At 48.1% G+C, this 23,285-nt stretch overlaps 8 protein-coding genes across 8 annotated transcripts; 6 read left to right on the top strand and 2 right to left on the bottom strand.

The window, feature by feature from the left end:
* Nucleotides 1-578: 578 nt before the first annotated feature.
* FOMMEDRAFT_30151 (aspartic peptidase A1) lies at nt 579-2,049 on the top strand (the record flags this gene model as incomplete). Its single annotated transcript, XM_007268685.1, has 5 exons — nt 579-861; nt 925-1,249; nt 1,305-1,655; nt 1,718-1,920; nt 1,973-2,049. The coding sequence occupies 5 exons, from the start codon at nt 579-581 to the stop codon at nt 2,047-2,049; spliced, it is 1,239 nt and encodes a 412-aa protein (XP_007268747.1).
* Nucleotides 2,050-2,465: 416 nt separating this feature from the next.
* FOMMEDRAFT_21849 (cytochrome P450) lies at nt 2,466-4,835 on the top strand. The gene is made up of 10 exons (XM_007268684.1): nt 2,466-2,548; nt 2,619-2,923; nt 2,980-3,014; nt 3,073-3,150; nt 3,203-3,446; nt 3,515-3,616; nt 3,676-3,835; nt 3,893-4,140; nt 4,193-4,279; nt 4,343-4,835. Exons 1-10 carry the CDS (start codon nt 2,501-2,503, stop codon nt 4,743-4,745), a joined length of 1,710 nt encoding a protein of 569 aa, XP_007268746.1. The 5' UTR covers nt 2,466-2,500; the 3' UTR covers nt 4,746-4,835.
* Nucleotides 4,836-5,796: 961 nt separating this feature from the next.
* Nucleotides 5,797-8,028, top strand: FOMMEDRAFT_158616 (cytochrome P450; the record flags this gene model as incomplete). Its single annotated transcript, XM_007268683.1, has 8 exons — nt 5,797-5,844; nt 5,910-6,214; nt 6,273-6,322; nt 6,363-6,440; nt 6,493-6,736; nt 6,803-6,904; nt 6,965-7,429; nt 7,482-8,028. The coding sequence occupies 8 exons, from the start codon at nt 5,797-5,799 to the stop codon at nt 8,026-8,028; spliced, it is 1,839 nt and encodes a 612-aa protein (XP_007268745.1).
* A 418-nt stretch (nt 8,029-8,446) lies between these two features.
* On the top strand, nt 8,447-9,186 carry FOMMEDRAFT_69260 (uncharacterized protein; the record flags this gene model as incomplete). The annotated part of the gene is made up of 3 exons (XM_007268682.1): nt 8,447-8,510; nt 8,598-8,711; nt 8,792-9,186. Coding segments are annotated over 3 exons (573 nt in total), but the record flags the coding sequence as incomplete, so codon positions are not given.
* Nucleotides 9,187-11,104: 1,918 nt separating this feature from the next.
* On the bottom strand, nt 11,105-12,026 carry FOMMEDRAFT_169581 (uncharacterized protein; the record flags this gene model as incomplete). Its single annotated transcript, XM_007268681.1, has 3 exons — nt 11,105-11,520; nt 11,579-11,767; nt 11,839-12,026. The coding sequence occupies 3 exons, from the start codon at nt 12,024-12,026 to the stop codon at nt 11,457-11,459; spliced, it is 441 nt and encodes a 146-aa protein (XP_007268743.1). The 3' UTR covers nt 11,105-11,456.
* An 83-nt stretch (nt 12,027-12,109) lies between these two features.
* On the top strand, nt 12,110-13,275 carry FOMMEDRAFT_158612 (uncharacterized protein; the record flags this gene model as incomplete). The annotated part of the gene is made up of 3 exons (XM_007268680.1): nt 12,110-12,364; nt 12,418-13,053; nt 13,108-13,275. The coding sequence occupies 3 exons, from the start codon at nt 12,110-12,112 to the stop codon at nt 13,273-13,275; spliced, it is 1,059 nt and encodes a 352-aa protein (XP_007268742.1).
* A 2,584-nt stretch (nt 13,276-15,859) lies between these two features.
* FOMMEDRAFT_147971 (NAD-binding protein) lies at nt 15,860-21,803 on the top strand. Its single transcript, XM_007268679.1, has 15 exons — nt 15,860-16,063; nt 16,130-16,756; nt 16,810-16,885; nt 16,949-17,093; nt 17,151-17,371; nt 17,433-17,817; nt 18,122-18,647; nt 18,710-18,856; nt 18,922-18,964; nt 19,017-19,150; nt 19,210-19,218; nt 19,280-20,347; nt 20,420-20,511; nt 20,591-21,567; nt 21,636-21,803. Exons 6-12 carry the CDS (start codon nt 17,737-17,739, stop codon nt 19,717-19,719), a joined length of 1,380 nt encoding a protein of 459 aa, XP_007268741.1. The 5' UTR covers nt 15,860-16,063; nt 16,130-16,756; nt 16,810-16,885; nt 16,949-17,093; nt 17,151-17,371; nt 17,433-17,736; the 3' UTR covers nt 19,720-20,347; nt 20,420-20,511; nt 20,591-21,567; nt 21,636-21,803.
* Nucleotides 21,804-22,001: 198 nt separating this feature from the next.
* On the bottom strand, nt 22,002-23,285 carry FOMMEDRAFT_89385 (Pkinase-domain-containing protein; the record flags this gene model as incomplete). The annotated part of the gene is made up of 5 exons (XM_007268678.1): nt 22,002-22,128; nt 22,196-22,330; nt 22,396-22,590; nt 22,642-22,990; nt 23,048-23,285. 5 exons carry the CDS (start codon nt 23,283-23,285, stop codon nt 22,002-22,004), a joined length of 1,044 nt encoding a protein of 347 aa, XP_007268740.1.

The raw sequence follows: 23,285 nt of genomic DNA, 5'->3' as shown, positions 1-23,285 counted from the left end.
TCGAGAGAGAGCTCAGCTCGCTGGAGCGTTCGGTGACGGAAGGGAAGTTTATGATATATGTTGGCACAGCATCACCCAGGCAACCATGCCGACAGTGTTCAACAGCCGGAATTGCGATGTTCACACACAAACTTGACATGTAGGACCGCTGATGCGCTCCAGAAACTGTGTCTGTTATTCCGAGCTCGGGGGAAAGATGAAAGATCGTCTATCTCACAGTCACACGATGTCCCAAGAGATGGATTCGACGAAACAAGACAGGTAGGGTTGCTCATGATTATTATTACGTAACAACTGAAGCATCAATATCGATCAGGAAGACGGAAACCAAAGCATGAGCGTTTGGGATGCAAAGAATGCTCGGAGATTTTCTTCACTGGGTTCTCAGCAAGCTGCTCAAGGAGCTCCGTGTGTATAAATCCGACAACCAGCCGAGTAGGATACGAAAAAGGGTAGCAGGGAAGAACAGTCGTCCAACGTTGGGAGTTGAAATTACGTCAGCGCACATGACGCGTCCGCAGGCTGCCTCAAGTAGCTCGCGTTGCTCGATGCGCTGCTCCTTTCCAACCACCACCGCCATGATTTTCTCAGTCTTTGCGCCCCTCCTTCTCCTTCCGTTTGCCACCGCTGCCGGTGTGCACAAGCTCAAGCTCCATAAGATTCAGCGTGAAAATGCTAATCCATACTTGGAGACCGCTTATTTGTCCGAGAAGTATGGTGGCGATTCTCAACTGCCGTTGATGGGTGCAGGTGGCGCAGGTCGTCAGCTTAGATTGGCCAGACCTTCGGTTAACGAGGAAGGTGAAAATCTCCTTTGGACGCAGGAGATGATCAATGGTGGTCATAATGTCCCGCTCACCAGTAAGTCGAAGGATCAGCTCGTTCGGTATCTGTTTCCAAGCAATGACGGCCCCTTTTACATAGACTTCATGAACGCACAATACTTCACGACCATTACCCTCGGTACCCCTCCTCAGGAATTCAAGGTCATCCTGGACACGGGTAGCTCGAATCTGTGGGTCCCAAGTACCAAGTGCACTTCAATTGCATGTTTCCTGCATGCGAAGTACGATTCTTCTGCTTCGTCGACCCACAAGAAGAACGGTACTTCGTTCAAGATCGAATACGGCTCTGGTTCCATGGAAGGTTTCGTCTCAAATGATGTGCTAAGTATTGGCGACCTCAAGATCCATGACCAGGACTTCGCGGAAGCAACGAAGGAGCCAGGTTTAGCATTTGCGTTCGGAAAGTAAGCGTCAATCTAAATGGGTTCTCCTCGCTTATATTTATAAACTTTTGACTAGGTTCGACGGCATCCTTGGTCTTGGCTATGACACCATCTCCGTGAACCACATTACACCACCGTTCTACAGTATGGTCAATAAGGGCTTGCTCGATGCCCCCGTCTTCTCTTTCCGCCTCGGCTCTTCAGAGGAAGATGGTGGTGAGGCGGTCTTCGGCGGCATTGATGAGTCTGCATACTCGGGCAAGATTAACTATGCTCCTGTCCGTCGCAAGGCGTATTGGGAGGTTGAGCTTCCTAAGGTTGCGTTTGGTGACGACGTGCTGGAACTTGAGAACACCGGTGCGGCAATCGACACCGGCACTTCTCTTATCGCCTTGCCCTCGGATGTCGCAGAGATGCTGAATGCCCAGTTCGTTGTCCTGTAGACGCCATATATTCTCTGGCCTGAGCTGATGGATTTCCCTACTGTAGGATCGGTGCGACAAAGTCCTGGAACGGGCAATACACAGTTGACTGCAAGAAAGTCCCCGACCTTCCCGATTTCACTCTCTGGTTCAATGGACAGGCATATCCTCTCAAGGGAAGTGACTATATACTTGAGGTTCAGGGAACGTGTATAAGCTCTTTCACTGGGCTGGACATCAACGTTCCTGGCGGATCGCTCTGGATCATTGGTACGCGAATCAGTCAATTGCATGTGATTATTCACTAAGACTCGGATCGTAGGCGATGTCTTCCTCCGCCGCTATTTCACAGTATACGACCATGGAAGGGATGCTGTCGGTTTTGCGAACTCGAATTGAGATGTTTGGGGTTGAATTCGTTATCTATGGTTACCCTTCGTCAGCTCTTTTGCCCGAAAGGAAGATTTGATTTTTGTCCAGCACGGACGTAATTTCTATTTGCGACCTGTACAATACATTCGTAATGACGTTGTTGCTCTTCTCGCTTGGTTATTGACTTGCATCGCTAAAATAGATGCATATCTGACCAATTAGTTGTTTCGCAAGGCAATAGTCTTGCTTTTCTATCAACCGAGTGCAACGTGCCAGCATGCATTCCTGATTTCACCCGGCACACGCAACTGTGATTGAGCTTCTTTTTTGTGATTCTAAGACCTGCTCGTGAACTTTGTTTGGCGTGCAGGAACAGAGAACATCACTGGCCAGCGCCATGCATAAAACCACCATGTCGTGCTTGTCTCTCAAAACGCCAAATTAATCACCACCCATCATGACTCTAACAACTTTTTCCATGCTGTCCTTGCGCGACACGCTGGTCCTGGATTTCGTTGGAGCACTCGTAAGACACTCCTTACTGATAAATGAAGTGCGGCGGTGTACTTTACTTATAACTCTCTTTCACTTTCTAGCTAGTGCATGCTATCTATAAGAGATATGAGATTGACCCGTCTCGCCCTGTTGTCACCTCTCTTCTGCTTGGAGGAGTGCCTTCAATATGTGCTTTCCTCCTGAAGGCACACCTAGGCTCAATGATTTATGCCGTCCCAATCGCATGCACTGTGTTCTATACGACGTTGATAACGTCTGTGGTGCTGTATCGCATATCACCTTTCCACCCTCTTGCGGGGTATCCGGGGCCCCTCTTGGCTAGGATAACCAAGCTGTATGGTCTTGCTAAGATGGCAAGCGGAAAGAACCACGAGTGGTATAAGAAGTAAGCGCTTTTCGAAATATTCTGTTCCGACGAGGACGGAAGTTAACTTCTCGCAGACTTCATGAGAAATATGGCCCATATGTTCGTGTAGGTATGTATATAGGAAGCCTGAGTTGAAGGTTTCGTTGTTGAACTGGGAATTTGATTAGGTCCTAACGAAGTGTCTGTCGTTGATGCAGACGCGATATCGTCTATTCTTGGATCAAATGGTCTTCCCAAGGGACCCAGTTAGTAAACTCTCTCCTCAGTTGAGATCATTGTTGAGCGCGTAATGATTAGTGTGGGATGCACGACGAAATCCATACGGAGTGCGAGCTCTAATTGCCATACGTGATCCTCAGGAACACGCACGGCGCAGGAAAACATGGAATCGCGCGTTTAGCACCACTTCCGTAAAAGGCTATGAACAGATTCTTATCCGACGTGCTCTGCAGCTTGTCGGAGAGCTTGAGAAACGAGCTCAAGTAAAAGGCGGTCCCCAGAAATCTTCTGTTGATTTAGCGGAATGGATGAGATTCTTCACGTTAGTTCACAATTTGAATTTCCTTGGTCTTCACGCTTATCACTAATTTGGTCTAAATTTAAAAAAAGGTTTGATTTCATGGGTGATATGGCGTTTGGTGGCGGCTTTGAAACAATGCGCGACGGTCCCGAGGATGTACCCATCTGGCACGCCATGGAAGGCGGAGTGAAGTATGTTTATGGTATTTTATAAAATGAGTTTCATGAATAAACTCATTAATTTTGTGCAGGGGTCTAGCTCTACTTCAGCACCTTCCATGGGCTCTCTATCTCATGTACAAGCTCCCAGGAGCCACTAAGAATGTCAACCTTTTACGAGAACATTCAATAGCGGCTGTCAGGAGACGTAAGCGGGAAGGCTCACTCTCAAAAGACCTATTTCATCACCTTGTGCGTTTAGTTTCCTTCATTCCGTCATAATTCAATGTATTTATTGTTGTGCATAAGATTGATGAAGATGGAGTGGAGAAAGAGAAGCCGGCTGATGGAGAAGTCACGTCTGACGGAATTCTGGCCATTGTTGCTGGTTCCGATACGACAGCCACCGTGTTGGGTGGACTGTTCTATAATTTACTCGTACACCCAGAAGACTTCCAGAGACTGCAGAATGAAGTGGACCAGGTCTTTCCTCCCGGTGAAGGTGACCCAACTGATATGTCAAAGCTCAATGATATGGAATACCTCAATGCGGTTATGTCAGTCTTTCCTTTAATAAAATTTAGGCCCATCCATTAACTGAGGTTGCAGAAATGAGGCGTTACGATTCTGTCCACCTGCAAACGTCATGCAACGAGGAACGACAACTGAGACTGGAGGCAGGTACTTAGGAAACAAGTACGCATACGTTGTTGTTTCTTCATTCTGGTTTGAAGCTTATCGAGAATTTCAATCTACCAGGTTCATTCCAGAGAAGACGGCCGTCGACGTCCCACTCTACGTCATCTTCCGCGATCCACGCTATTTCTCTCCTGCGCCAGAGGAATTCTGGCCCGATAGGTGGCTCAACTCGGAAATGAAGAAACGCACTCCGAAGCAAATGGAATACTCCGCCGAAAAGGCGGAGACGGAAACAGAGACGATGACCTCAGCTGCGTTCATACCATTCTCCTACGGCCCAGCGAACTGTGCTGGACGGGCTCTTGCAATGGCGGAACTTCGGATGGTCGTGGCGTTATTGGTGCAACGCTTTGATATGCGCCTTGAAGAAGGGTATGATCCGAAAGAGTGGAATGATAAGCTTGAGGATTGGTTTGTTATGCTTACTGGGAAGTTACCTGTCGTGTTGACTGTCAGAAACTGAGTACAGGAGTACAGGATATTAAATGTTAGTGACGTTTAGTTATGTATGCCCGCTCCACGGCGAAGTTCCTTTGTTATGTCGAAATTCTTTACTATTGCTGTGAAATATTAGTATTTATAATATAACATACCAAAGATTGTGAAATATCGAGAGGAGTTATGCCATCGTATCTAAATAAATTTCCATTTCTGTATTGACTGGACCTACACACATTCCAAATTAGGAGCGTCGATCTTGGCATTTGCGTTGATCGACGTCAAATTACATGACGAAAATTCGACTACTTAACGAGACTCCTCAACTGGTGCAAACCCCATCATCCACACCGAGTTCATATTGCCAGTGTTTCACTTAATATCAGATGGACTGTGCATGACCAGAAAGGATATTTCCAATTGAGATAAGAGGTATTGTTATTTCGTTTGACAGCCCCCATGGGGTAGACCTCTCTGGTAAATCAGTGGTGATTGCCTCTTGCTCGGTTATCTGGTAAGTTTCTCCGTCCACACTTTTCTACTTCACAATATTTTTGTGTATGCTTAAAAATACGAAATGTCATTTGTATATATGTAGGAATAGAGTCGAAGGCATTACTGCCCATGTTACGCAAGAGATGTATGGGCGGAATCGGTTACGAATCCTACGATTGCCTTTTGTCAGCTCTTTCGCCTCCTGAAAGGAAGCTTTGAGTTTGTCCAGCACGGACGTAATTTGTATTTACAACCTAAGTTATACATCCTAATAACGTCGCGGGTAATGTCGCCCGATTATTTGAATTGCATCGCTAATATAGATGCATATTTTGACTAATTTTCCGTAGCGAAAGGTGGTAAGCTCGTCCAACTGACTGCTACACGCTCGGAAAGCATTTTGATTTCACTCCGCTTCATGTGGCTGGAGTCGCCAGTGGCCTTTTCGGTGACTCCGTGATCAGCTGGGCGCGTTTCGGCTATATTACTTGGCGAGGGGCACATATAAAATTACCATGTCGTGTTTATCCCTCAAAATGCCCAATTAAACACCGCCCGTCACTACTCAAACAACTTTTTCCATGCCGTCCTTGCGCGACACTCTGGTCCTGGATTTTGTCGGCGCACTTGTAAGTATGCCTTAAATGGAGTGAGAGGTGGCGTGCCTTACTTATGAATCTCTTTCAATTTCAAGCTGGTGCATGCTATCTATAAGAGATATGAGATTAATCCATCCCGCTCTATCGTTACCTTCCTTCTGCTCGGCGGAGTGCCCTCGATATGCGCTTTTCTCCTGAAGGCGCACATTGGCTCAGTGATTTATGCCGTCCCGATCGCATTCGCCGTATTTTACACGACGCTTACAACGTCTGTGGTGCTGTATCGCATCTCACCATTCCACCCTCTTGCGGGGTATCCAGGTCCTCTCTTGGCGAGGATATCTAAACTGTACTGCCTCGTTAAGATGGTAAGTGGGAAGAATCACGAGTGGTACAAGGAGTGAGTGCCTTTCGAAGTATTCTATTCCGACGGGGACGGAAGTTAACCTTTTTTACAGACTTCATAACAAATATGGCCCCTATGTTCGAGTTGGCGCGTATTCAGGAAGTCTGATTAGAAAATGTCGTTGACCTAGGACACTGATTAGGTCCTAACGAAGTGTCTGTCGTCGATGCAGACGCAATATCATCCATTCTTGGTTCAAATGGTCTTCCCAAGGGACCCAGTTAGTGAATTCACTTCTCAGCTGAGATCATTGCTTATAGAATAATAATCAGTGTGGGATGCACGACGGAATCCGAATGGAGTTTGCACTCTGATTGCCATCCGCGATCCTCAAGAACATGCACGGCGCAGGAAACCATGGAATCGCGCGTTCAACACCACTTCCGTGAAAGGCTATGAACAGATACTCATCCGACGTGCTCTGCAACTTGTCGGGGAGCTTGAAAAACGAGCCCAGGTGAAAGGTGGACTTCTGAAATCTGCTGTCGACTTAGCGGAATGGATGAAATTCTTCACGTCAGCTCCTCCAACTTTAGAATTTTCACCCCCACGCTTATCATTAATTTGACCTAAATTTAAAAGATTCGATTTAATGGGTGATATGGCATTTGGTGGCGGCTTTGAAACAATGCGCGACGGTCCCGAGGATGTACCTATTTGGCACGCCATAGAAGGTGGAGTGAAGTACGTTTGTGGCATTTAATGACGCTTGTTTCATGGGCAATCTTATTAATCCTTGAGCAGGGGCCTGGGGCTACTTCAGCACCTTCCATGGGCTCTTCACCTCATGTACATGCTTCCAGGAGCCACTAAGAATCTCATCGTCTTACGAAAACATGCAATTGCAGCTGTCAGGAGGCGCAAACGGGAAGGCTCGCTTTCTAAAGACCTTTTTCACCACCTTGTGCGTCTTGATTTCTTCGCTCCATCACAAGTTAATGTACCGACTGGTGTGCACAAGATCGATGAAGACGGGGTGGAGAAAGAGAAGCCAACTGATGCAGTAGTCACGTCTGACGCAGTTCTGGCAGTTCTCGCTGGTACCGACACGACGGCGACCGTGCTCGGCGGACTGTTCTACAACTTACTCACACATGCAGAAGATCTCCAACGTCTGCGGAATGAAGTTGATCAGGTCTTTCCTCCTGGTGAAGGTGATGCAACCGATATATCAAAGCTAAATGGGATGGAATATCTCAATGCGGTAATGTTAGTATTCTCTTCTTTTTATATTGGTCTTGCTAATCAGCTTGGCGTACAGAAATGAGGCGTTACGGATCTGCCCACCTGCGAATGTGATGCAACGAGGAACGACAGCTGAGACCGGAGGCAGGTACCTAGGAAATAAGTATGCTCATCCCGTTATTTCCGCCGTCTGGTTTGAAGCTTATCAGGCGTCTAAATCTACCAGTTTTATTCCAGAAGGAACGGCCGTCGACGTCCCACTCTACGCCCTGTTCCGCGATCCACGTTATTTCTCTCCTGAGCCAGAGGAGTTCTGGCCCGATAGGTGGCTCAATTCGAACATGAAGAAACGTACTCCAAAGCAAATGGAATACTCCACCGAAAAGTCAGAGACAGAGACAATGGCCTTGGCTGCGTTCATTCCATTTTCTTATGGACCAGAGAACTGTGCTGGACGGGCTCTTGCAATGGCTGAACTTCGGATGGCCGTTGCGTTGTTGGTACAGCGGTTCGACATGCGTTTTGAGGAAGGGTATGATCCGAGGGAGTGGAACGATAAGCTTGAGGATTGGTTTATTATGCTTACAGGGAAGCTGCCAGTCGTGCTGACTGTCAGAAATTGAGGTTGGGGCATAAGTTTTAATGACGTTTAGTTATGTATGCCAATTCCATGTCGAAATCCCTTTACTATTTCGACATTCGTTACTTACTCATGTGAAGTAAGTAGTTATAATATAACTTGCGAAAGGTGTGAGATATTCAACGCCCTTGGGAGGAGTTATGCCACTGTCACCTAAACACTAAAACAGATTTCCATTTATGAATCGACTGGACCTACACAAATTCTGAATTAGGAGCGTCGATCTCGGTATTTGTGCGATCAACGTCAACTACATGAGTCCATGACCAAAAATTCGACTGGGAAGCCTCCTTAACTCGTACAGACCTTATCATCTAAACTGAGCTCATAATTTCAGTATCCTGTTTTTAAATACTTAGATGGACTATGCACGACCAGACGGAAGGCTTCCAAATGAGCTAAGAGATGTTGTCATCTCGTTCGACGGACTGTCTGGTGTGGACGGTTCGGCGCGATTTGGTTTCGGTGAGTAGACAGTGCTCAGTAATGCAGCGCCAACGGTGGAATCTCATTTTGTCTGACACAATTATATGCTTTATGTTTCGGGCTTAGGTCAAACGAAAGCACTTGCATCTGTATCAGGTCCAATCGAGGTGCGGTTGGCTGTTGAGCAAGCGTCGAAGGCGACGTTTGAAGTGATTGCTAGGCCTCTTGCTGGGTTACCTGGTAAGCCCTCCATTCACTTTCCCGTCTCATACCACTTTTTCGTGTTTTAATGATATGATATAATATATATGTACGTGTAGGAACGGAATCGAAAGCATTAGCATCCGCATTACGAAGTGCACTCCTCCCGAGTATGATCCTGACGAACAACCCTCGTACGCTGGTACAGCTCGTCGCGCAGTCGCTCACTCCCTCCACTACAACAACAAGTAATAGGAGTGGCCAACTCGGCAGTGTAAATTCTAAGTCCTTCCGAACCAGCCCCGCACTAGTCGCAGCACACATAAACGCAGCCTCTCTCGCACTTCTCAACGCGTCCTCAATCCCACTTCGCGGAGTCGTATGCGCCGCGTCTGTCGGTCGCGTACGTCGTAATCCAGATAACGACAGCGATAGTGCTCTACTCGTCGTTGACCCGTCAGAGGATGAACTTCATTCACTCGACGGTATAGGGGCATTCGCATTTCTCATTAGCGAGGAGAGTAAACAAGCACGACCTGACCCGTTAGAACAATCGAACGGGATAGTGCTGAAAGCAGAGTTAGCCTGGTCAAATTGGACCGCAACGCCCTTTGACGAGGACGAGTTGGCGCGCGCGACAGAGCTTGCGCGTGTAGGTGCTTTACGCGTACGGGAACATTTCAAGGAAGCTATTGCGCAGAGTCTTCTTGGAACTAGAACAGATAAAGCCAAAGTTAAGGGTGAACATGTTGATTTGAGGACGGAAACGTTGGACGATGAGAAGATGGAGATTTCGTGATGAACATGGGCGTGTTGGGATTGATTGCTTCTCATACAGCGGCAAAGCCCACTTCGCTGACGGCGCATGTCATATGCGCGTGAACATAAATCGATTGCCAGTACCTTGAAGGTTTAAAGGCCTCATGAACCTACTGTGAGAGGGGCACTAAACAAGCTTGGACACAGTATGGTTGACCTCACCGTGCTGCCTACTCTGCGATGCACGGTGCGGCGGCATGGACGTTGGACAGTAGCAGACTAGATGGAGCTATAACCAACAGATGAATGAGATGCGATGCAATGTAATGTAAACAGGTAGAGGCATGGCTTTAATACATCAAACGAGGTGAAACCATGCATGGCCAAGGCACTTCAATACTTAGGAAGTGACATTTGAATGCATCAGCGGTGTACATATTGACGACCATTAGCACTATCAGGACCTAGTCCGATCAATAGAAGAAGGAACTATCTCTAGCCTTCTTTCTGCAAACCTGTGCGAAAGGCAGGAGGCAGGTTGCATGCGCAGTATCATTAACTCTATTGACGAATATCATGCGTTCTAGCCACTATCTCGGTGCAGGGCGCTTGTAACGTAAGGCCGAGCGAGATACAAAGTTTGTCTTTATCTTCTACTGAGATAGGAAAGCAAAAGACCGACGGCGGTGTTATACGAGTGCCTTTTGTAACGGGGAACCCAAACATCCGAAACTAACTAGTAAATTATAACTGGACTTTGTAACCAGCGGAACTGCAAGGATCAGCCTACGTTCGGGCAGCTAGTTTACCCAGCCCAATCCGAAGGAGTCAACGAGCATCTATAGTCTAGGCCTCCAGAAATCACTGTGTTTGAGAGAAGTCCGTCGAGGTGTATTTCTTTACGTGTTATTAGTTGGGTGTGCCTCGACACCGACGTCAAGTGCCAAAGGACTACGCTGCAACAGGCCCGAGGTGCCAATACAAGTGTCTCCATATAGAACGAAGAGAAGTGTTGACGAAGGCTGACGCACTTATGCATAATAAGCAGAAGGACGCTGAGCCGTATTTGATGGACAGAAAAGAGTAGTTGAGGTACTCTTCATGTCCAGCGTCCCCTTACAGATGCAATCCCGAGGAGGCCAGCTTTTACTGCTTTCAAAGCCTCCTCGCATCAGGCGTATACCAATGATTCTGTAGTACGGATCCTCGGGCATAGCAGAGCACGGAAATACTGTAGCATGTATAAGGGACTGCCTAAATTGAGGTGGGCGTCAACAGTGAACATCATGCATTCCGATGTCCAGGGGAAGAAAGCTATGAGGCCGGACAGAACATGAAAGAACACGAATCAGAGGGCATACGAATCAGCTCGTCGGAGGACAGGTTAAGTACAGCTATTGGAGGATGTCCGGAATGGAAGGCCGTCCAGCAAAGGAGGATGCGCGCGCACGAAACAGTGTATGCGCTATTACAATGGTGGGTGTATGAGGATCACTGCTTCCGAGTTGAGCTAAACTTATAGAACTTGAAGACAACTTGAAGACAAGCGACGTCCTGATTTCATTTGTTCGGCCGAAAATTGGATGGGAAGTAGGGAATCCCGGCGGAGGCGGGGCATGCGTTGGTGAACCTGTGATCCCTTGAAGACTACAAGCGCGGCCGTGTAGAAGTGTTTTAGAAGAGAACGAGGTGACTACGAAGGAATCAATGATACATGGAAGAACTAGCAAACAGCGAATTGGCGCTTTGACTGTGTTGTACGATTTCTAACTTTCATTGTGCAGAACCACCTAGCCAACGAGTGAATAGAACGAGGGATAACTTGTGAACGAGTCACATCCGTTTTGCGACACTCTTCCGCATCGCGTCTCTAGACCAGCTTGAGTCTTATCTACAAAACCGAAATCAAGGGTGAGAAGGGGTAAGAGAATTGAAGGCAACTGAGGATAATCGCGCCGACCACCGAAGACATGGCAAGCCAATAAGCTTACATGTCCTAGGCGACAGAGGATGAGCGTTTGACGGCTAAGCTGCCATGCACATTTGTACATCCCGCACGATCGGCCTCGTGACTGGGGAAATTCGATATCTTAAAAAATTGGGGAGGGAATTACGGTGGGTTTGGAAGGTAATTTGAGGCATCTGACCGCTGAGTGGTGAGAAGGACAAGAGGGCACGAGGACGCCGCAGAAGAGGGTGTCACGGTGACGGCGTTGAATAGGTCGAAGCGGACTGGGCGGACGTCATTGCGCGCAAAAGGATTGAGAGAGTCCGAGCGTTGCTGGGCTCTGTACGCTGCACTGAAGTAGGTGCTGGAGATAACATGCGGACAGTTGCTAAAGTCAGGGTGGCGGACTTATGAGTGTGAACGCGCCGAGAAAACCAAGCCTAGATTGCTGAAAATAACATGTAAATCCGTGAATAGATGACATCAGATAGAAGCATCGGGAACGATCCGAGGGAGCACCGTTGGTATTTGCCCTGCGCTGAGCAGCACCTAATCCCACTCTCTTCCTCTTTCGTCCACCACCCTCGAAGCAATAGTACATATACCCTCCGTGCCCGTCCCTTGCGGCTCTGGCCCGAGAGTACCATCACTGGTCTCGCTGAGTGTTCCCTCTCTAATCTCTGCTCTCGCTGTACTACCGTCTCCCTATAGTTTCCCGAGAGTTGCAAAGATGCTCATAGATTTGCCCCCACTTCAGGAGTACTCCATGGCTGATTGCCAGGACCTCTTCATGTCCAGGATGGATGACGACTACGACATGGATCCTTGTTCCGGCTCCAAGGCATTCGAGTCTGGCCTGAGGGCCCCACAGCCATCTGGCGTGCTCAGTGACGCAGAACCCTTCTTATATACCTCTTCCTCAGAAAGTGACATGGACGCCTGCTTCAGCGACATAGAACCGGCCTTACGCGCAGTGACCCGCGACGTATGTCGTTTTCTCCTATTCACTCGCTTCTTAGGGCTAACACGCATATACAGGACGCTCAGTTACATTCCCAGACTACTATGCCACCCTCAGACAAGCGAATAGATCGCGACATCGTACTTCATTCTCCCGGCCAGCTGCTTGGCACACCGCGCGACTCTTCTCGACGCTATGAATATCCTTTCCCCGCGCATTTACGAGTAGACGATGCAGTCCTTGCAGAGGACTCCGCATCGTCCGCATCGTCCACTTCCACGACTCCCGGTCTTACTCCGGGCGAGGGATTCTCGCTGGGGCTGGTCCCTTTTGCTGGTTCTAGTAGCGCTATGTCTTCGTCGACGAGCATGCCAATCTATATGCAAGCTCCCACTCCCTCGCCTATACCAGTTCCAGTCCCAATCTCGTCCCCGCACGCCATCCCAAAATCAAGCAGTACAGGAGCCAATCTATCTCGAACGTCTCTCTCTCCACTAGCACAGGCTCCTGCTGTAGTTGGTCCTTCTTCTGCGCCTGCTTTAGGCGTGAGCTCCATTGCAGCGCATCCAAAGCTGTCTCGATTCAACCCGGCAGACGCTCCTGTTCCGCCTGGCCTGAGAGGGCGAACACGCAAATCGGCATCTGTCTCTGTGCCGCAAGCACTGCAGCCTGTGCCCAATACGGTTGCTCCGGTTCCGGTTTCCGCAGCGACTGTGGGGAGTTCATAACATTTAGAGCGTGATCTGCAAAATTAGCACGCTTCGCAGTGCATTTTCATTGGCTGTCTCGCCGTATCTTCGCCCCAGGATTCATCCGTTCTTTCTTGTGACAGCTCTTCTTCACCTTTATGCTTCAGTGATAGATTCAGGCCGCCATCCGACCACGTCAATCGCACGCATCGGTACAGTCAGCCTGCTTGCTTCCTCAAAGTTTGAGGGATGGTTCATTTTGTTCTACTTTCTTCTGAGTTTGGGATGTGGTTAAAATTTCTTCCTTCGGGCTTAATCTTATACTCTTCCTCCTCACGCACGTTGTTCTTTAGTTGACTCTTCATACACTGCCTCGTTTTCCTTCTCCATTCATTCAGTTCATCTCGCTGTTCATTTATCCATCTTCCATCTATCTGTATTTGATGGTGCCTTCTGTGTTATTTGCTTTCCGTCCTGCTTTATCGCCATATCTATCCATCAGGCCGCCCACAATCTCCTTTTCCAGTTGAACTGGATCCTCCTTTCTCACTCATACACGATTTGTCCTTTGCTGTCGTTGCTGTCCGTATCGCACCCGTGAAATTCTGTCCCCGTCTTTCCTCTTACTACTCATACATACCCAAATACGCTGCCATTCTCCATCTCCGCAATATTCATCTCCACCAAACACGCACGATTTCATGACACATTTCATTTTCATATATGTATGCGTATATGCTCTCTATCTTTCAAATCTCCCTCTCCCACAGATAGGGAAGTAATGTACGATTCCCCCCTTCCCTCACCTCTCGAACGTACGATGGGGTTATATAATTATAGGTCTATGTTATGTATTGGAGCTGTTGTATTAAGCCATTTTCTTGATTAAAATGTTGAATATACACGGATTGGATGATTCAACGTCGCGAACCGGCTAGATAACGTTCTTTTTCTTGACTGAGCGGGCGGTGGCATAAGCAAGGAAGTATCATAGCGCTAGCGTTATCTCTCAAAGGAACGCTGCACTGCCTGATTCCCTTTCTTGTGAAGTCGTTCGAGTTCTTGGAACTTTATGGTAGCCCAAGTCCCGGGACGGGTATAAACGGGTGGACTGGAAGGAGTGCTACTAGCAATCGGACTCAGAAATGAGGAATCAAGGATGGGATTCGTTGGGAAAAGGAAGAGAGAACTGCGGAAGACGGGAAGGACCTTAGGAAGCACGGGAAATTAATTGGGATCGGGAGAAGGAGAAGGGTAGGAAGGAAGGTTGATGCACGAGGATGAGTTGTATTACGGGAATGGGTAGTAGGATGAGTGTGTGGACAGATAATCTACCGAGCTTCTCCCTTGCTCAAGCCCTTCGGGCTTTCGTTATCGACCTCGGCAAGGTGGGCAGCTGGACTAGTTGTGTTCCTTGAAATTCCTTGAAGGATTCAGGAAGGCTAAGGAATCTTCTGGCGTTCTTTGAAGTCCAGGCCGGTCTTTTTCTTTGAGTTGGAAGGGAAGGAAGGGAAGGGTACTTCCGTGGTTGAGTGGTCAAGTGGTTATTCAATTGTGCTATCGTCGGCGGTAGTCGTTAGTAGTATTCTTACTATTAGGACATGCGATCCTGATATTCATTTCACCTTGAGGCAGGGAAGAGAAGAGGTGCATGGGACTTACTCAGCGATGGGCACGTATCAATGTATCGACGTATCATTCATTGTATGCGTCTTGCTAAGCCTGACTTCGAGGTAGTGTATCCGATGCGGAGGTTGTTTACTAGAAAGGTAGGAGAGAATGTTGAACGGAAGAGCGGGATACCGCTTACTGCTCAGTATTCAAATGAGTCTGCTGATAGTACTAGTGATGCAGGGTGGTCTGATTCGCAAATTGCGCAATGCAGGGCATACAGCGCACAGCATACAGCGAGGCAGACATGACTGCTCTCCGTCGTCATAATACTCACTTCGAAGTCACCCTTCTCTTGAGCTTGAGCTTGAGCTTGCTCGAAAACGGAGCCTGATGACGTGCCAAACGAGTCATCAGGCGCGTACTCAACGGTGATACTCGGTAGCAGAACCTGAAAGCATGCATGCCATGCAAGACTGGGGTACACGCATGTATACCACGCGTGCAGTCCGAGGCTTCATCCATATCTCGACACGGGCCCAGACCGAGTTGGAAGAGTAAGATTCTGAGAAGTAAAGTAGAATTTAGAAAGAGACCCGTCTAGCCTAGATCTTTGTGAGTTATGTAGCGGGGATGACGTGTGCACGAGTCATCAGGCGCCGCTCTTGTGTGAAGTAGAAGTGGAAGAGTGAAATCAAATTAACGTGGATGAAGCGTGCTTCGCGTTTCTTATCCCCTAGTCCGACGTGATGGTAAAGTACTAGACCCATGAAATGGGCGAGATGACGGGGGGGCGGGAGGTGAATTATTTGGATGACGTAGACGTGAGTCATCATTGCGGGAGGACAGAAGTCGAGAAGATAGCATAACAATTCTTCTGAAGATTAGGCTTGTAAAAGTTAATAAAGATAGGCACAAATATAAATATGTGCCTTGTATTGTGATTGTACCGGGACCGGGAAGTGTCTTTGTGAATAGGTCATCCATTGTGAACAAAAATTTCCATCTCTTCCTCACTTTTGATGGTGCAGAACAGTAGGTTCACAGATAGCCATTTGATTTCTTTGATTGTCAATCCGTGAACCGGGTTCATCAGATTCTTTGTAGAACGATTTAGATATTCAAGAAAGCTGGCAGTTTGCTTCGTCGCACACAAAGAGATCATGGTGTATATGGTAATACCATTGAATTTCCTACAAAATACACATCTAAAGCTTAGCAACACAATAAGTTGAATAACACGGAGAAAAATTATTCGGATCAAAGCATCTGGACATCACCCTCTACATCAGGTCGAGGTTCACCGCGAACCGTCGAGTTGACGAGTTCGCGTCGGACTTCAGGGCTAATCTGTGCATGGGGAGTTGCGCGTACGACGTCGAGTAGTGCATCTTTTTGGTCGGGAGTTAAGTCCGCTGCGTATCTATAACAGATCGTAATTAATATAAGACTGATGAATTGCGGGTATGAGTAGTAAACAAGAATGTACCGTTGAACAAAAACAAGCAAGCTCTGGTGCCATAACACCGGTAACTTCTCACTCTCTCCTCTCTTCGCCTTGTACGTGTTCGAAAGCCGGATGAAGTGGAATACAAGCGCGTCGACGACTTTATACGGTAATGCGTACTTCTTATCCACAAGCACACGTATGAAAAGTGAGTTCGGTCCGGAGTAGTCCATATTCGCTAGACGGAGGATCGCAGCAGCAGAATGTACCAAGGGCACTTTGACTTTCGCTAGTATACTCGCGATGATAGCACTCTCTTTGAGCGTAGCGCCGCTTTCGAGTAACGGGAAAATAATTCCCTTGAAGAACGCTCCTGGTTTGTATAACGATCTTTTTAATGCTTCATAGTAATGTACGTTGAGCTTCCCATGTTCAGCGATGTCCGCTCGTACAGCGTCGAGTACGACACCTTGGAGGTAAACGCGTGCTTGAGGAGGTTTCATGTTCGAGATGAAGATACGTGTTGCTGCGCGGCAGGCTTGGGGAGACCAGTTTTCGGGATGGGTGAGTGCGAGGATGCGAGCCCAGGCGGGGAGGGAAGGGATGATTTTGAAGGCTTTTGGGAGAGGACCGGATTTGTATTTGCCCTTTTGTAGGAGGTGGCCGACTCTGCGAATATAAATTTAGATACAAAGTGCTTAGGGTGTAAATGGGAGACATACTTTGTATAGACTTCGACGACTTTTGGGTTGAGGCCTTCTGCAGGGTCGGGTGCACGATCCGGGTCTTGTATCCGTACTATTGGGGAAGGAACTGTAAGCAGCCGTCTTGGTAACGTTCTTAGGAGAGAGAAGATGTTACCTTTTGATATTTTATGTACAGTATTTGGGTCTGCCTGATCATGTTCTTCTAGCTTTGCAAATATCATGTCCGCTAGTGTTTTTCGTTCTGTTGCATTGTGCGGTCGAAGTGCATCAAGAGTCTCCAAGTCTTCTGCGTCTATTTGCTATGACATAGTTAAAGTTGTTAGGTAAAAGGACCCGACGGGCAACGGCAAACTCACTAGCTCTGGATATTCTTCTTCCTCTAGTATCTCGTCTCCAGATTGGCCACCCATATCATCTTCCTCATCGTCTGTGTCGCTCGTCGATCGGGTTTGCATGAAAGTCGCCCGACTAGTGTCCTTGTCCTCATCTTCTTCATCGTCTGGCTGTTCCAGTTCGTCCTGCTGCACCTTCGCAAGCTCGAAGATACGTTGAGATGTCTTGGGGTCAAGTATTACCTGTTTCCAGCCGCATATAATGAGCCTAACGTCGAACGAGGGATTGGACTGGACAGCGTACCTCCCCGCCTTCTTCATCCTCATCTGTCCTGTGTGCTTTCTTTCGCTTTCCAGGACGAGATACAGTCCCATATTTCTCATGGAGCTCGTCCTCCTTCAGTTGAACATGAAGAGGATCATGTCTTGTTTTACCGGTGGCCTTTGTAGCTCGTGGCATGTCGTTCTCAGAGTAGCCTGTAGGACGGCGCGTGGTCCAGGCGCGGTACGAGAAAAATTCAGATCATTTGCGCGTTTTTCGGCTCATTTACCGGCGGGACTACCGGATATGGCAATCCCGTGCTAATTTTATCTACTGCATTCACTCACGATGGCGAACAACTCCAGTGCAACAGACACCGCTCTTTTGTACTCAATGACCGCCAGTTCACGGAAAATATTACAAACTGCAGTGAGTTTCTCCGTTTATTCTACGTCTGAGGCTGTCAAACGTGGGAGAACTGGCGGGTTAAGACGGCCATGGCATGCCGGGACGAGGTTAAAAACGTTTGATCGACCGGACTAGGGCTGTGTGCGCCCTGTCCGCTTTCCATCCGCCGTCCCGACTCGTCCGCTCAATTTCTATTTAAAAAATTCGAGCCAAAAGCGCCTCTGTGCCACCATCTGCCTCGTCTTTCCCTCTTTCCCCCTCTTTCATGTCTTCAATGGCTGCCAGTAGCAAGCAATCTTCTAACCGCTCACTGTTCACCCCACAGTCCTCGACCCTCGACAAGGAGGGAAAGGAAATCAGCACTGTCGGCTTCTCGCGCTTCGGCTTCGACTGCGAGGTCCAACTTAGCGCTCTACGTGCTCTATACCTTCGCCCCCACTATGTAAATACTTCGCATACCAAGCCTGCTGCCAATGGCTCCGCCGATGTTGAGCAAGACATCGTCAAGATTGACGATGATCATGGCTGGTTCACTGGTGGAGACGTGGACATGTATCAGTCAAAGTCTATTTTCCATCCTGATACGCATTCTATCTCGTACACTACTCTCAGCCGATTCCCGCCTGTGAAGCTCCTTACACCGTCTCATCGCAAGCGGATTCTTGTTACTGGCGGTGCCGGTTTTGTCGGCTCTCATCTGGTGGATCGACTCATGCTCCTTGGCCATGAAGTCACTGTCCTCGACAATTTCTTCACTGGTTCACGCACGAACGTGAGTCATTGGATCGGCCATCCTAACTTTGAGATGGTCCGTCATGATGTGGTTGAGCCGTTCATGATTGAGTGCGACCGTAAGCTATCATACCGTTCTTACATGATGATGTCTCCTGGCATGGTTAACTTCGCACTTTAGAAATTTACCACCTGGCATGTCCTGCCTCGCCACCTCACTATCAGTCGAACCCAGTGAAGACAATCAAGACCTCGTTCATTGGCACTCTCAACATGCTGGGACTCGCCAAGCGAACAAAGGCACGCTTCTTGATTAGCAGTACATCAGGTGGGACAAGTGCTCTATTGGAACACAACATATGCCGGATCTAACTTACCTTGTTCGTGTAAAAGAGGTGTACGGTGACCCAGAAGTTCACCCACAGCCGGAGACTTAGTAAGGATTATTTTCGTCTTGTGGATAAAAATAGCACCTAAAGCCGATCTAGCTGGGGGAACGTAAACCCGATCGGTGTACGGGCTTGCTACGACGAGGGAAAGCGAGTTGCTGAGACTTTGACATATGGATTCCACCACCAGGACGGTGTGGACGTCCGAGTAGCTAGGATTTTCAATACTTACGGTACGCCCTGACCGCGTTTCGTCCACTTATCTGTATTGAGGCTATTTTTATCTGCACAGGTCCGCGAAGTGAGTGGCTTTAAGGCGGGAAGTAAGACACCTGGGTGTGCTCACGAATACTTCATCACAGTGAATCCTGCGGATGGACGCGTTGTGTCGAACTTTATTGTCCAGGCACTTCGGGGCGAAGACCTTACCGTCTACGGCGGTGGGAAGCAAACGCGCTCGTTCCAGTATATTCACGATCTGATCGACGGGTTGATCGCGTGCATGAACTCGGACTTTAACGAACCTATTAACATTGGTAACAGTGAAGAATTCACGATTGCTCAGTTTGCGGACGTCGTGCGCGAGGTTGTCGAGAAGGTACAAAAAGAGGATGGTGTGGAGAACGCAAAGCGCGTCGGAGTACGTAACTTGGCTATGCCAAAGGACGACCCTCAGCAGCGCAAGCCGGATACGACGCGTGCGAAAGAGGTGCTTGGATGGCAGCCACGCTGGACTGTTCGGATGGGCCTTGAGGAGATGGTGCGCTACTATAAGGCAAAGATGGCTGAAGGCAGCCTCTGATATTGAGCATTGAAACGTATTGTTGTTCTCTGGTTTGGGACTTATGAAGACGATGACTTTTATTTGGTATAGATTTGCGAACTGTTGTTGTTGTTCTTTTCCTTGGTATTTTTGATACATTGTTAGAGAGATACGGACATGGACAGTACCGTTTTGTTGTAACAGAGTGGTTTCACTACTCAGCATTTCAATATTTAGTGTCGGCACGGCAAGTCCCGTACTATAATAAAGTAATCGACGCGCAGCCCGACTCACGATAATTTAGACACGCGTCTCATCCTCGCGCATATCACCAAGTCTTACATCTACGATGGAGGCAAAACTCACTCAACTACAAAGCATAAGCCAAAAAGACAAAGCACAAGGTTACCTCTCTCTGCTCTCCGAAGCGTTCGCTCAGCAAGATGGCGAAGGCGTGGCGCGCGACGTGCATACAATCCTACGAAACGCGCTCACTCAGGAACATGTTGGACAGGTGGTCCAGAGGCAGGTACTTAGCGCGTTGGCTGAGAGATTGGCGAATGGAGCTGTGAAGGATGGGGTGTTGAAGAAGAGGATTGTGGAGGATGCGATTGCGGTTGCGCAGCCTTCTGGTGGACATGTTGCCGTTCAGCAGTTTGAGGAGCAGGTGTGTTTTGCGCTATCTTTGCTGCAGGGAACGTGGAATCTCATTCGGAATCGACGTTAACTGAATAACTAGGTCAATAGTCTACGTTTCCAATTAGCTGACTTGCTTGAGGAAGAGGAAGACTGGAGTGGCGCCGCTCGCGTCCTCATGGGTATCAAGCTCGAGTAAGTACGCCCTTCTGGTCCTCAATCTCATTCTCTACCCACGTCTTGTCACTCATTCACTCACGCATATTACCACTAGCTCCTCATCAGATGACACCAAACGAAAAGTCTACATCCGAATCATCCGACTCCTTCTCGAAGAAGAAGACAGCGTCCAAGCAGAGACATACTACAATCGCGTATTACCACTTATGCATTCCGCTGTTGACGCCGAGACGCAATTGCATTTTAAGTTGTGTCAAGCGAGGTTGAGTGATTATGCGAGGAAGTTCCTTGAGGCTGCTATGAAATATCATGATATTAGTTGGATGGGGATCGTTGATGAGGAAGAGAGGATGTTGGCGCTGTTAGTCGTTCATTTCGCATATATCTGGACTGTTGTCTTGGTTTATTCTGACTCTCGAATTTTCTTTTGGTATCCTGTATAGGTCGGCAGCGGTGACTTGCGCTGTCCTAGCACCAGCAGGGCCAAACCGCTCCCGCGTCCTCGCATCTCTATGTCGAGACGAACGAACAGCCTCACTCCCCTCATACAACATCCTCACCAAGATGTTCCTCGATCGGATCTTACGACCAGCAGAAGTCAAAGAATTCGAAGCAACGCTCAAACCACACCAACTTGCAAAGATCGCACAGTCGTCGAATGACCGATTGGCTGCTTCTCGTGCTGGTGACGCGGACGATGCGAACGTGGCTCCTGGAGAAGTAGCATCGACTCGTACGGGACCGAGTACCGTATTGGATCGTGCGGTACTCGAGCACAACTTACTCGCATCATCAAAAGTGTACAATAACATCACCTTCCGCGGACTCGGTGCATTACTCGACTTAACACCAGGCGCAGCTGAGACGATGGCGCGCCGAATGATTGAGCAAGGGAGGTTAAAAGCCTCGATTGACCAGGTTGAGCGATTAATCTGGTTTGAGGATAATAAAGAAGAGGACGACGCACAGGGCAAGGCGGGTGGACTTGGTGAGGTCGATATGCAGACGGAAGATACTGGAGCGCCGTTCACGAAGAAGTGGGATAGACAGATTCGGATGACTGCTGCTAGCGTGAGCTTTCGAAAATTTTCGTCCCCACGTGTTAATCATGCTAATAAATGATATAATACCACACCTAGGTCGAATCAATCGTACAACATTTAGCTGACAAGAATCTCGTGTCCTTCCCCGCGTAGCATTCTTCAAGCCGTTGAGAACATTTGACGAAGTTATCACTGTAGTAAACCTTGCTGTACCGCCTTGCTTTCCCACACGCCAAGTCTCGATCATCCAACGCACAATATAACTAACTAGATAAGCATTAAAAATGCAATTTGCATACTTTACACATGATAGGGTCCTTGAGCACCACATAAAAAACCAAAGACAATTGTGCAGTCGAAGGCGAAGGGCGCAGGATATTTGAAAGCTAATTCGGTAGAACAAGATGTGACAGCAATATAGGGTTCAGCATTGAAAATAAGTATAACTGGGTAGTAAGATTATTATTGAGGAGGGAGGCTTGAAGGGTCTGGAGGGCCACCTGAAGCAACAGCTTCGACTCTCCGCCGCTTCTTGGCGCGTTCGCGTTTTGATTCGAATTCGTGCCATTCACCTTCTAGGGAAGCCAGTCTAGAAAGACAAGAAGTCAGAATGTTGGTTTGGTTGTTGTCATAACAATAATAAAGGGAAAACATACCCGACGGGTAGAACAGGTGGTGGTTCCTCCTGGCTAAAGTAAGCAGCTTCAAGAGCCTGATCCGCACTTGCGCGTTGTGTGGGGTCGTATGACAAAAGACGTTCAGCAAGGTCAAGTCCAGCAGGTGATAGCCATCTAATGTGCATCATCAAAGTCAAAAATCAATTTAACATCCGCCTAGAAACTAACGGTAAACCCACTTGTTAAAAAGCTCTCTGAACCGGTTCCGAAGTGCATCTTTCGGCTTGACGAGTTCGTACCAAGGCATGTCTGCTACGCTGGGCCAGTCCTCTGGTGTTGGTGTCCCAAGTATTTTGTAGATGACGTCAAGCTGATGAATCTCGTCGTTGCCCTGGAAGACAGGCTTTTTACAAAACAGCTCGAGCATGATGCAGCTAAGGAGATACATTAGTCGTGGATGGAACATTGAACAACCGAATCCTTACCCCGCGCTCCACATATCTACTTCTGGTCCGTAGACTGTAGTGCCGAGCAGTAGTTCAGGGGGACGATACCACAGCGTTATTACCCGGTTAGTATAATCCGCACGTCGACGCTTCTGATAAAATCGAGCAAGACCGAAGTCCGCAAGCTTTAGCTCGCCACGGTTGTTGAGGAGGATATTTGATCCCTTTATATCCCTGTGGATCACTCCTTTCCGATGCAAGTAAGAAAGGCCTTGCAACATTTGTTGACACAAGGACTTTAGGTGGGCATCGGTAAACGAAAATTGCGTTTGTGAGAGCACGCCTGTTAGATCGTGATCCATATATTCAAAGACCATGTAGACCGAGCCTGTAAGGATTTTGAGTAATTCAAAACGAGTGAGCGTGGAGAAAGAGAATAACACACCGTGGTGAACCATCATCTCTACCAACTGGACAATATTAACATGGCGCAGCGACTGTAAAAGTTTGATTTCACGCATTGCAGTAACCGGAAAACCATCCCGTTCTGTCTCCATTCGGATTCGCTTAAGCGCAACATGGACACCTGTGATATTATTACGAGCTTTGTAGACCTTGCCGAAGGTGCCTTCGCCAACTTGGCTGACAATTGCATATACCTGATCCCTTGGACCTTCTCGCAT

This window comes from Fomitiporia mediterranea (genome assembly GCF_000271605.1).
Source record: "Fomitiporia mediterranea MF3/22 unplaced genomic scaffold FOMMEscaffold_8, whole genome shotgun sequence".
Classification (NCBI taxonomy): Eukaryota; Fungi; Basidiomycota; class Agaricomycetes; order Hymenochaetales; family Hymenochaetaceae; genus Fomitiporia; species Fomitiporia mediterranea.
Note: the sequence above shows the minus strand (reverse complement) of the source record. Positions and strands in the feature narration are given on the sequence as shown.

Coding starts and splice junctions, on each gene's coding strand:
- FOMMEDRAFT_21849 (XM_007268684.1), top strand. CDS start 2,501: ATGCTGTCCTTGCGCGACACGCTGGTCCTGGATTTCGTTGGAGCACTC. Junction 2,924..2,979: donor AACCACGAGTGGTATAAGAA/GTAAGCGCTTTT, acceptor AACTTCTCGCAG/ACTTCATGAGAAATATGGCC. Junction 3,447..3,514: donor GAATGGATGAGATTCTTCAC/GTTAGTTCACAA, acceptor ATTTAAAAAAAG/GTTTGATTTCATGGGTGATA.
- FOMMEDRAFT_147971 (XM_007268679.1), top strand. CDS start 17,737: ATGGCGAACAACTCCAGTGCAACAGACACCGCTCTTTTGTACTCAATG. Junction 18,857..18,921: donor CTTGATTAGCAGTACATCAG/GTGGGACAAGTG, acceptor TTCGTGTAAAAG/AGGTGTACGGTGACCCAGAA. Junction 18,965..19,016: donor CACCCACAGCCGGAGACTTA/GTAAGGATTATT, acceptor AAGCCGATCTAG/CTGGGGGAACGTAAACCCGA.